The following is a 13,646-nucleotide window of genomic DNA, read 5'->3' on the forward strand; positions in this document are numbered from 1 at the left end:
CTGTTTAACAGATTTTGACATGCCTAATTGTTAAACAGGAGTAAACGAGATGCATGATGCAAAGTTTTTTGCACTTTTGTAGAAATGCAGAAACAGCAATATTACAAAAGACATCCATGTCCATTGTCCATATATAACGTGCATATATGTACATATATAACGTTGAACATGGCTCATCCAATCAGATCAACCATTAGGAAGTGTGATTACAATGTCATAAACAATATTTTTGGTTCAAATGATGCTGAAATGTATGATTTATTTCTTTCATTCGACCCTGAGTTAGGAAGAACAGCTGACCCTCAGCTGCTGAGCCCAGGATGGAGGTTTACTGGCATATCCGGCTCTCTCAGCCTCTTCCTGCTCCATAAATGGCTCCATTAAAGTCTTCTGCAACAGCGCCACCTAGAAATACATCAAACATACGGTCACCTACGAAAAAGACAAGCCATAATGGTCTGTCTGAAGATGTTACATTGTATGTATAATTGTCAAGTCTTCATTTCACAGTAATATATTAAAGCAAACACTCTAAGATATATGATAAGCATGATCATGACAGCATATTAGTTTGACATCACATGTAATAATACCTCTGAAAAGTCATTTTTCTCTGCTTTTCTGATAGCAGATTCAGCCATCCAGTTCCTCAACACATACCGTGGGTTTACTCCTGAACAATAGAAAAATTACAAATAACATTAAATACAACATAACACATCGTAAAAAAAAAACACACACTACCATTTAAAAATGTACGGTCAGTAAGGCTTTTAAAAAAAAGATTAATAATATTATTCAGCAAGGATGCATTAAAAGGGACAATAAAGACATTTTTAATATTACAAAAGATTTCTATTTCAAATAAACGCTGTTCTTTTGAACTTTATATTAATCAAAACATGTATCAGGGTTTCCTCAACAATAAAACTTTTTTCAAATGTTTCTTGAGCAGCAAATCAGCATATTAGAATGATTTCTGAAGGATCATGTGACACTGAAGACTGGAGAAATGATCAACAAATATATTAATTACAAAAATACTGTATATTCAAATAAAATAATTTATTTTATATTGTAATAATATCTCATAGTATAATACTATCTTGTAGTAATACAAAATTACTGTTTTTATTGATTGATTTTATTGATATTTTTGATTAAATGCAGCCTTGGTGAGCATAAGAAACTTCTTTCAAAAACAAATCTTACCAATCATGAACATTTCAGCGGTAGTGTTACTGTAACAATATATAAACATATAATATTTAACATTGCATCATATAACATATACAAAAACACACCTTGCATTCTGTGCTGTCGTACTTCATCTGAGTCACTTATTATCCTGTAGAAGACGATTAACACATCAAGTGATGTTCATTTTGAATCCTCTAAAGAGTTCGAGTTTACATTACAGCAACATTACCTCGACAGACGCTGTAAATACAGCTGAACCCAGTCTCTGAAATGCTTGTGTGATGAGAGGTCTGAAAGAGCCCACAATGACTGTCAAGAGAGACACAGTCACAGTTAATGGACTGAAATCATGATTATGGATATTGCGGCTGCTGTGGGAGTGAATGGAGAGGAAACGTACCGGAGCAAAGGATCCCTTCTGAAGCCGGGACAGGGTCACTTCACTCAGCTGTCTGAAAGTCATAGTGAAGTCTGCTCCAGTGTCCTCCATTAGCTCAACACATCACACAACATTATAAGGGTCATTCTCAGGAGATGCTGCCATTTGTGTGATCTACTACTGATTTAACTCCATACTGAACTTAACTATTTCTGACAGTTTGGCCGTTAAATATATAATAAAAAATAAAAAAATCTAATTAAAAAAAGTGTGTGTGTGTGTATATATATATATATATATATATATATATATACATATACAGTGAGGAAAATAAGTATTTGAACACCCTGCTATTTTGCAAGTTCTCCCACTTGGAAATCACGGAGGGGTCTGAAATTGTCATCGTAGGTGCATGTCCACTGTGAGAGACATAATCTAAAAAAAAAAAATCCAGAAATCACAATATATGATTTTTTAACTATTTATTTGTATGATACAGCTGCAAATAAGTATTTTAACACCTGTCTATCAGCTAGAATTCTGACCCTCAAAGACCTGTTAGTCTGCCTTTAAAATGTCCACCTCCACTCCATTTATTATCCTAAATTAGATGCACCTGTTTGAGGTCGTTAGCTGCATAAAGACACCTGTCCACCCCATACAATCAGTAAGAATCCAACTACTAACATGGCCAAGACCAAAGAGCTGTCCAAAGACACTAGAGACAAAATTGTACACCTCCACAAGGTTGGAAAGCATGGGGGTGGTAGCATCATGCTTTGGGGGGGGGGTTTCTGCACATGGGACAGGGCGACTGCACTGTATTAAGGAGAGGATGACCGGGGCCATGTATTGCGAGATTTTGGGGAACAACCTCCTTCCCTCAGTTAGAGCATTGAAGATGGGTCGAGGCTGGGTCTTCCAACATGACAATGACCCGAAGCACACAGCCAGGATAACCAAGGAGTGGCTCTGTAAGAAGCATATCAAGGTTCTGGCGTGGCCTAGCCAGTCTCCAGACCTAAACCCAATAGAGAATCTTTGGAGGGAGCTCAAACTCCGTGTTTCTCAGCGACAGCCCAGAAACCTGACTGATCTAGAGAAGATCTGTGTGGAGGAGTGGGCCAAAATCCCTCCTGCAGTGTGTGCAAACCTGGTGAAAAACTACAGGAAACGTTTGACCTCTGTAATTGCAAACAAAGGCTACTGTACCAAATATTAACATTGATTTTCTCAGGTGTTCAAATACTTATTTGCAGCTGTATCATACAAATAAATAGTTAAAAAATCATACATTGTGATTTCTGGATTTTTTTTTTTTTGATTATGTCTCTCACAGTGGACATGCACCTACGATGACAGTTTCAGACCCCTCCATGATTTCTAAGTGGGAGAACTTGCAAAATAGCAGGGTGTTCAAATACTTATTTTCCTCACTGTACAGTATGTGTGTGTATGTGTGTGTGTGTGTGTGTGTGTGTGTGTGTGTGTGTGTGTGTGTGTGTGTGTGTGGGTGTGTGTGTGTGTGTGTGTGTGTGTGTGTGTGTGTGTGTGTGTGTGTGTGTGTCTTACTGATTCCTAACTTTTTTTTTTACACCAAATGACATCATTTCCTAAGAATGGCCAAATAACTTTATCACATGAATTAATTATAGTACAATTAGAGAAAAAACAATCCAGCTAATATTTACCTTTAGAAGAAATGCAATCACATATGAATCCTTTTCTTCATTTCCCAGAAAGCCCAACTTTGCTTTGAACAGCTCATGAAATCTACAACAGAAACAGTAAAGGGAGATCAGGAATGACTCAGAGATGAACACAGTGTTCTATATTGTCTAATGGCAGGCTCACCTTTGATGGTAGATTTGTGGATACTCTCTCAATATTTGCTGAGATCTGAAGTAAATGAATTGACACGAATCACCTGTTTTATTCCAGACCAATACCAACAGAAAACAAAACGATCTCTTACTGTGAAAGCTGATCTGAGGTCAGCAGTGGTTTCAGAGCTTCTAGAAGTTTCTGTAGATTGAACAGGCCAACATTAGCCTGAGCTCCTATACTGTACCGGCCCTCGTCATCAGACGTGTTGGGGACAAAATCTATACAGAGGAAACAATGCTGTGGCAATAACACACATTTAACAATACAGTTATTATATGTTATTATTATGGCTGTCTGTTTCACATTAACTTATTAGAATATAATGAAGTAAAATAAAACAAGTCATGGATTAAAAAAATTATGCAATTAATCATGCCCCTCAACCCATGTATGTATACTGTAAGTATATACAAAAAATTTATATTAGATCTAAAGTAGCTTACTATTCATACAATTTTCCACTTTTGCAGTATTGTATATATATATATATATATGTGTGTGTGTGTGTGTGTGTGTGTGTGTGTGTGTGTGTAATGTCAAAATGACAAAAAGCTTAAAAACTAAACTTATAGAAAGATGATTGCTAATATTATGAAAGTTTAAGTTAGACAAAGAAACATACTTGGATCATATGATTCCATAAATCCAAATGGGCCATAATCAAAAGTGATAGAAAGCAGACTGAAGTTATCTGTGTTGCAGACTCCTGTGTGAAGATGCAGATCATGTTGTTGTGCATTTTGCGTATTAAGCTCGATCTATAATGATAAATCTATATGATAACTAAACAAGTAAAGCAGAGTGAACTAACCATGAGCAAAACCAACCGACATCCAGTGGGCGATTAAATGTGCCGTTTCATTCACCACTCGAGAGAAAAACACCTTCACACAACACGAAAACCATTCAAATATAGTGAGACTGATCAGACAATATAAAATAATCTTGTATTACAGCTAAACAGCAGAGAGACACAGATACTCACCACATACTTGTCAGGGTCACTTGTTGCTATAGATTTAAAATGCTCTTTAATTACAAAGTCCAACAACGTCCTTGAAAATTAAAATTAAAAAGAAATTAAAAACCAAATAAGAGTGAGAAAAAAATATTATCTCCCAAGTTAAAGTCAATATACCGTAGGACATCTAACTCTCCAGTTCTAGTTAATATCTCCAGTGAACCGATCCGAAACCAGGACTTGGCCAGACGCAGAACAACCGCTCCTGATAGATACAGAGAACAATCACATCAAGCTGAGGACGGATAAAGAACTTAGTTACTCGATTTTTACAAATCTGATCGTATTTTACCTCTTTCTTTTATGACACTGCCATTATAAAACGGATCCCTCCAAACAGGTTCCTCACTCACAACCAGACTGACAAACAATAAAGGCAAGAAAATGGAAAAAGTATAAATAAAAATAATAATATTCAACATCAAACATTTGAATGTGATAAACACATATATTACTCTTCTTGTGCATGTCCATATGTACCTGAGGGCTCTGCTGTGTGTGTGTGTGTGTGTGTGTGTGTGTGTGTGTGTGTGTGTGTGTGTGTGTGTGTGTGTGTGTGTGTGTGTGTGTGTGTGTGTGTGTGTGTGTGTGTGTGTGTGTGTACCTGAGGGCTCTGCTGGTAGGAACTCCCAGAAAGTGCATGGCTTCACTGCACAGGAACTCCCTCACAGAGGAGCGAATCACAGCCCGTCCATCACCAGACCTGCACACAAAACATCATGTACAGTAAACAGCATAACCATTACACTACTGCCAGACAGAGAATCACACACTATGAGTCATAATGTAAGATCATTTACAACTAAATACAACTACAGAATTACAGAATTGAGCAGCAGGAACTGATATTCACCTTGAGTACGGTGTCTTTCCTGAGCCTTTCAACTGGACTTCCCATCTTTCACCCTTTCTGGATAAAAGAGAGATTGTATACCGCTCTAACGGTTAACACTTGTCACAGTTCTAAACTGAGAGATGTCATTGTTCAGACGCATGTTTAAGCATTACGTGAGAATTAGATAAAAAAATGACAGAATCATCTATTTGCTGAAAAACCAATAAGTATAGATCAAACTTTCCATTCTTTAATCTTAAACAACATTATTGGAAAGTTGACATGCATTACAACAGAAAAGTCACATCTGACAATAACAACTGATGATTTCTGTTGAACGCTGATGAACAGGATGATTTTACCTGTTTGTGTATTCACCCAACAAATGTGCTCTTCCATCCCCCAGCTGTCCGGCCCAATAACCAAACTATAATAATAATAACACATGGTTGACATGTTTTCTCTGGTTGTCTTACGCCAGCGCTGTCGGGTTTGAAGTGACGGTCAGTTTTACCTGATGGCCCCCGTATCTGTGTGCCAGTGGAACAGAGCCAGGAAACAGTTTCCCACCACTGACACAACGGACAAACTCTTCATTCTGAATCACAGACTCATTCAGATCCAAAATATTCCTCAACACATCCTGAAATACACAAAAGAGCCTGAATATATGCAGAAACAACATTTACACAAAAGTACTGTGGTGGTACCATGGTCCAGTTTTGTTTTAAAGCAGTTTTCTCAGACTGTGATCCTCAGACCACTGGTGGTTCTGTAAAGAGTCCAAGTGGCCCACGAGTTCATTAGCTGATTAAAAACTTTATGACTGACTAAATTAATAAAAGTATAACTGACAATTTTTTTTTTATTATTAATTAATTGACTCAATACAATAAATGAACTGTCTGTGACTAAATACATTTATGATAAAGTGTTTCTATTGGTATGTAAGTGTTTGGTCCAATTTTTAAGCTAGCATTATATAATAGCTATACATATAATAGAGTATAATAGCTAAAAATAAATTGTCCACAACTTAAAGTTAAAAAACTCAAATTAAAAACTTCATTTTAAAGTACATTTTAAATCATTATGTTCTATATTGTTATATAATAATATATTGTTGTGCTTTAAAGAAGTCCACTTAAAGTGATGTGTTGACTAACATACCAAGGTACATAAAGTACTATAATTGTAACTGTAGTTGATTAATGTTCCATTTAAATAATGTACTAAATTGCAACTTCATTATTACAAATGTGGAATTACAAATATTTATTAAATTCCATGATTTAAATGTGAACGTTTAAATAGAAATTATATTAAAGTATATGTTAGTTTACCATATACTCACCATATTTTAAAGCCAACTGAAGTCATTTCATACAAAGACGTAGGCTACATAAGTCCTGCTTAAGTGGGTCAAAAGAAGCACACTTAAAGGGATAGTTCACTTTGAAATGAATTTTTGATATGTTTTAGCTTACCTCAAGGGCATCCAAGATGTAGGTGTCTTTGTTTCCGCAGTAGTTTCAATTTTGATATTTTTAGGTCAAACCGTTCTTGTCTGTCAGTCATATAATGCAGGTCTATGGTCACTGTCTCAAAACACAAGCACAGAGTCCAAATTAAAACAATTCCCCATCGTCCAAATGAAACAATTCCCCATCATAAGTACACATTGATGGCCTAAGACACGAAACGAGCGGTTTGTGTGAGAAAACGAACAGTATTTATATCGTTGTTATCGCTTGAAAACAGCACACGTCCAAATGATCTGACGGCGCGGGCGGGTATAGATATATACATAGATGTCGCCTTGGCTACTGCAGTTCATTGGAAGGAAACCGTAGCCAAGCGACATCTAGTGTATATATCTATACCCGGCCGCTGGCGGGTATAGATGTATACACTAGATGTCGCCTTCGCTACTGCAGTTCATTGGAACGAAACCGTAGCCAAGGCGACATCTATGTATATATCTATACCCGCCCGCGCCGTCAGATCATTTGGACGTGTACTGTTTTCAAGAGATAACAACGATATAAATACTGTTCGTTTTCTCACACAAACCGCTCGTTTCGTGTCTTAGGCCATCAATGTGTACTTATGATGGGGAATTGTTTCATTTGGACGTAGGGAATTGTTTTAATTTGGACTCTGTGCTTGTGGTTTGAGACAGTGACCATAGACCTGCATTATATGACTGACAGACAAGAACGGTTTGACCTAAAAATATCAAAATTGAAACTACTGCGGAAACAAAGACACCTACATCTTGGATGCCCTTGAGGTAAGCTAAAACATATCAAAAATTAATTTCAAAGTGAACTATCCCTTTAAGTTCAACTAACTAAATTTCATATAAATTAAAAACTATAATAAATGTTCATTTAATTTCAGTTAACATGATCCAATTAAGTGTCATATTCAGTTTGCACCAAAGTGTATTATTTTAAACTAGCCTATATTATTTTCATAATTTCTCTTTTTAAAAGTATGATGAAGTGTACTTCTTTGTAACAACAGCCTTAATAAGTTCAAAATTATGCTAATGATGACAATGTTATTGGTGGTGATGAGGATGATTACTTTATTACTATTTTAAAATGTGGACAAGAAAAATGATAAAGAATGGGTGGGTGACACTGGGTGTGACCAAACTTTTGACTGGTGGTTAGATGGTACTAGCTCCATTGTATTTTTCTGTTTCATAAATTACAGTTACTGCAACAATATCCCCAGGTTTTACTGCAGTGAAGCACAAGTTTTCTGTAAATTATGATGAGTGGATGGGTTTATTGACCTGTGACACAGCAGCCAGTGTCAGGGGCTCTTTCAGAGGAGAGGGCTGAGACTCTGAAAACACACTTCTCTTCACAGTACGAACAACATTACCATCAACCTCATCGAGAGGGAGAGCATCTGTAAAACACACAGAAGTGATTAAAACAAAGTCAACGTGTAAAATAGCATGTTGGCACTCATATCTGTATCTTACCCAGTAGTTTATGTGATAATGCCAGTGGTATTTCTCCACAGTGTTTCACATTGCTATAAAAGTGACTCTTATCGAACTCTCTTTCATTACAACTTTCATTCTCACAGAATTCTTGTTCGTCCCTAAATGTAGCGATGACGACGGCCGATAAAAATAAAAATAACGTGAAACCATGTTTTGTCATTACATCAAACTCACAGGCATATTTGTTTACTATATTATGTCCTGTACTTCCTTACATCACGTAACTAGAGGAAAACATCAGAACTGTCACACAAACAATCATTCAATCTTCCACCAGAGGGCGCTCATCAGCTCAAAAACCCCAATGCTCCATTTATGCAATATTCGGGACTGTTTTGTCTTTTTGGAAATGTATGCGCGTTATAAACCATAACCGATTAAATCTATTCGTTGTATGGGTTCAGAAGCTGTCGTACAAATGGAAACTCTCGGAACTTTCTCACTATAATGATTAAATAAGCGTCTCTAGCCAATGATTAGAGACGACTGTGATTGGTCAACCTCCGATCTGTACTGTAACAAGTAACAGGTACCATGTGACCAGCCGTCTATTAAAAATACTGAATACTTAAAAATTATAAATACAACTGGAGAAGATTGAAATCTCTATGATTGAAATTAATGTAATTTAAATGTAAAAAATGTAAACATGTTTTAAGCCCACCCACACCCCTTTTGTGTATTGGCACCTGGTCTGGACTCGACACTTTTACCTTCAGCAACCCCATACTTTAAAAGAGACCTCTATTATTAAAGAAATTAATGAATATTCTAACAAACCAAGTTTAACGGAGGATGATAGGTCAAGATTTTTATTTTTGCAATCACAGTTGGATGAAATCTGAGAAAATCTAAGGGGTCATATATTAGATCAAGAGGAAAAAACTCAGAAAAAGAAAACTTAGAAAAAAAGCGGCAAGAAAGAAACTCTGTTAAAACTTTCATTATTAATGGTGCAGAGTGTTCTAATTCACAAGTAATAGCTAAAGAAATCGCCAACTTTTATCAGGATTTATATTCTTCGTCCTCTTCAATATTAGACTCTAATTTACTCTTTGAAAAAAATGGAGAATTTGTTCCTCATATTATAGATGAACAGTTCAAAATTATATGTGTCTGTCACTGGATAAATCACCTGGCCCAGACAGTATTATGTCTAATTTTTATCGCCATTTTTGGGACTTATTAAGGGAATTTCTTTTTGCAACTTTTCAGGAAATTACTAAAACCTTGGTTTTGCCTAATTCAGTGAGACAAGGCCTAATCACGCTTATTCCCAAACCAGGAAAAGACTCAGATTGTTGGACAACGACCTATAACTTTACTAAACAATGACTATAAATTACTAACCCACATATATAATAAACGCTTGAAACTTTATCCAAAATTAATGGGGAGACACAAACCGGGTTCATTAGAGGCCGATCTATACATAACAATATTCGACTGGTTTTGGACTTGCTGGAGTCTAATCAAGAAATAGAGGATGATGGGGTTATTTTATTTTTAGACTTCTATAAAGCCTTTGATATGTTAGAGCGTTCATTTATTTTTTAAATGTTTGAAAATGTATGGGTTTGGTGAATTTTTTTGTAATATTATTCAGTTATTCTACACAAATACCAATAGTTCAGTGGCTCTAGCAACACATACTTCACCCAGATTTGATATCAAGAGAGGAGTTAAACAAGGCTGCCCCATCTCACCCTCGTTGTTTATTCTGGCTACAGAGATGCTGGCTCTCCTAATTAAAAAAAAAAAAAAAATTAAGTTCCTAAAGTAATTGAGATAGTTACCTATTTTTCAAAATTCTCAGGTTTAAAGCTCAATATCTGCAAATGTGAAATTATTACCATACATGTATGCCCTCTTAAAATTGCATATAATATTCCGGTCAAGTCGAATGTCAGATATTTAGGCATAAACATTTCTAAGGATGAGGTCATGATGGAAAAGCAAAATGTCTGGAATAAATGGAATGAATGCAAAGGCGGCCTTTATGCACGGATGCAAAGGGATTCGTCTATCTTTGGAAGGATTTATTTAACTAAAATGGAAGGTCTCTCTAGGTGTATCTATCCTGCATCTTGTCTCTCTATTTCTAATAGAGCTATTAAGACCATTCATCAAATTAATTTAAATTATATATGGAGAAAACGTGTGCACTATAAAGAGGGCAAAACTTATACAAGATTATGAGAATGGTGGATTACAAGCCTTTGAAGAGCAATACATATCGATCTAGTAACAAATTCTGTGACAAGATAGTATTTTGGGGACGCTTTATTGATGATATCCTTTTTGTTTGGTCTGGGAATGAGGAAGAACTTTTGCAGTTTCATGAGTACATCAATACAACTAACCCTAATATAAAACTATCAATTGAACATTCAAAAACATCTATTAATTTTTTGGACTTGACTATCTCCATAGATGACAATAATCTTTTGCACACAACAATATATAGGAAAAGCACAGATAGAAACACTTTATTGAGGGCTGACAGCTTCCATCTAAGGAGCCTGAAAGATAACATTCCTTTTGGACAATTTCAGCGTCTTAGACGCATCTGCAATAATGACTCTGATTTCGAAATGCAGGCTCAAGACATGACAGTAAGGTTCAGGGCTAGGGGCTACTCACCAATGATAATAGAAAAAGCAATAATAAAAGCACGCTCCACAACACGCTCTGATCTACTAAAAAAAAAAAAGCGGAGGAAAGACATGGCTAAAAACAACTCTAGACCTGTCTTTGTTACCCAATATAGTAGTAGTGCCTCTGAAATGAAACAAATAATTAAGACCAATTGGGGGTTAATTCAAAGTGATTCCATTCTGAAAGAGGTTTTTCCAGAGCCGCCTATGACTGTGTTCAAGAAGGCACCATCTATAAGGGACAAACTTGTAAGAAGTTACCTTCCAGGTCCTAGACAAAAAACATGGCTAGAAAAAGGGTTGTGGGGAACCTATGTGGATCTTGCAGTCATTGTGAGGGTGTCATTCAAAGTAAGACTTTTTGTGATCTGAGAACGCAGAGAGAATTTAAGACTAATGGTTTTATTAACTGTAACTCTGAATATGTGGTCTACCGCCTACAATGCCCATGTGGGTGTTTCTATGTGGGCAGAACTAAAAGAAAACTAAAAGAGCGGTTTTATGAACACAAATACGCAATTCGAGTCAATAACGAAGATTACCCTATGGCCAAACACTATAAAGAAATACACCATAGTGACCCTTCATCTTTGAGAATTCAGGGCATTGAAATTATTAAAAAATCAATACGTGTAGGTGATATTTTAAAACAGTTATTGCAACGTGAAACCTTTTGGATATGGAGTTTCAAAGCAATGGACTATCCGGGATTAAATGAGGAGATAGATTATAGACCTTTTCTGTGATTTTGGAATATTGTTCTTTCCTGTGACTACTCACTTTTCATATGTATTGTATATGTATATGTGTATGCTACCTGTTGCTTGTGTTTTTGCTTACATTGTGACCAACAGCTTTAGAGCTGAGAATCATGTGAGAGGCGTGCCCTAGTAATATATGCATGAATGTATATCTGTTGCTTCTTTGTTTATTATTGTGACTAATAGCTTTAGTGCTGAGAACCGTGTGAGAGGCGTGTCCTAGCAATTACCTGCAGACCTTCAATACTGATTGTCAGCACCTGTGTGTTTGCTTCTACCTGTGTGTCTTTGTCATTATAAGATCAGTTTTTTATCTGCTTCACTATGCCCTGAAGAAGGCCCCATGCCGCTACGCGTGGGCATTTTAAAGTTGTCCATTTAGGACATGTCACTTTTGCAATAAAGACATTTTAATTAAGGAGTGCCTCGGCTATCAGAGATTTTTTTTCTCTACACTGCCCCTTTGATTTCTATTGTATAAATGTTGAAGGTCAAATGGCTTAAAATTGTATAACAAATGAAACTAGTTTCTGGTTTTGCATTCCCAGAGGTATATTTAGAAAGTTGGGTGGAATTGATTTTCTACTGAGATGTGATTTTACTGTTTCCAGACTGCCAATCAAATTATCTTCCTTTCACCAGCAGATTTTGTTATATTGGAAGTTATTATTATATACCTACAACTTTTCTCCACATAGAATCCCTATATGGAACAATATATTTATTGTATCTAGATACAAGTCTCTGTGTTCTTGATTGGCCTGAAAAAGGTATTTGGTCAGTTCTTCATTTAATGGATGAAGATGGAAGATTGTTAACTTTTAAAGACTTTTGTTCTAAATATAATTTACAATGTGAACGCAAACAATTTGAGCGTGTCTTAAATGCCATTCCAAAAAGTTTTATAAATTTTGTACAAAACACTTCTGTCAACATGCCAGACTGATCTTGTGAACTTCTCTTCCCTTCTCTTCAATGGTGATGACCTCAGGACAATGCTTACAAACAAACTTATTCGCTCTTGTTATATTATATCTGACATTTCTGTATAATAACTGTGTTTTGCAAGCTAATGATAAACCATTTGTTAAAAAATTGTGAACACAGTATATTAACTTTCCAGTGGCTCCTAAAGCTAAGGAAACTCATTATAAAATATTCAATGGGTTATACCCGTCAAGTGATTTTTTTAAGACATCGGTTTAATTTAGAAGAAAATGCCTGTATTTTTTGTCAAGTTGACAGAGACACTGATCCTTTTTTGTGTGTGTGTGTGTGTGTGTTTTCAAATACTTTTGGGGAAAATATGTCTTATTGGTTGGAGACAAAGATTCATTCACTGTCCACTTTTGCCAGGAAGCATATTATGTTTGGAATGCTGTTGGATGAGAAAATATAACCTAATATAACCTAACCCTAGACAAAAAATTATATCCTGAGAAAAGTGGATTTTGAGGGGTATACTGCCATAGACCTCCATTCATTCTGCACTCGTCCTGTGAGCGCCCTCATATGGAACCAGAGTGGAACTGCAACCAGTTCAGAAGCCGGAAGTTTACTGAGAGTGGAAGTTCTCCCCTTATTAGACATTCTCTGATACAACTAAAACAAACCATTAAAGCTCACCAAAAAGCCAACAAAACGTGTGTAACCAGTGTTTTCTGAAATCACACCTTATTTGGATAGTGGCTCTTAAAGGGGAAATGCACAATAAATAATAAAGTGGCATAGCTATATAGCCTAGACATGATTTTACCCAAAGCGCCACCTACTGACAGAAAGTGAATTTGCGTTTTCATTCAGTCCGTCTGCTGTTTTTGTTTTGTGCAGGTGTCTTCTAGCATAATTTCACAAAACAAAAGTCAGACCATTTAGTTTTTG

The 13,646-nt window shown here is 36.0% G+C and overlaps 1 protein-coding gene across 1 annotated transcript; it reads right to left on the reverse strand.

The window, feature by feature from the left end:
* Window positions 1–256: 256 nt before the first annotated feature.
* LOC311283904 (protein adenylyltransferase SelO-like) lies at window positions 257–8,633 on the reverse strand. The gene is made up of 19 exons (XM_084398671.1): window positions 8,324–8,633; window positions 8,129–8,247; window positions 5,837–5,965; window positions 5,685–5,749; window positions 5,341–5,397; window positions 5,092–5,190; window positions 4,780–4,847; window positions 4,605–4,692; window positions 4,452–4,521; window positions 4,278–4,350; window positions 4,089–4,172; window positions 3,555–3,684; window positions 3,434–3,478; window positions 3,271–3,352; window positions 1,601–1,693; window positions 1,430–1,509; window positions 1,305–1,348; window positions 594–673; window positions 257–405 (listed from the first exon to the last, which is right to left on the reverse strand). The coding sequence occupies exons 1-19, from the start codon at window positions 8,505–8,507 to the stop codon at window positions 283–285; spliced, it is 1,713 nt and encodes a 570-aa protein (XP_084254797.1). The 5' UTR covers window positions 8,508–8,633; the 3' UTR covers window positions 257–282.
* Between the last annotated feature and the right edge of the window lie 5,013 nt (window positions 8,634–13,646).

Source organism: Rutilus rutilus, assembly GCF_951802725.1.
Source record: "Rutilus rutilus genome assembly, chromosome: 24".
Lineage (NCBI taxonomy): Eukaryota > Metazoa > Chordata > Actinopteri > Cypriniformes > Leuciscidae > Rutilus > Rutilus rutilus.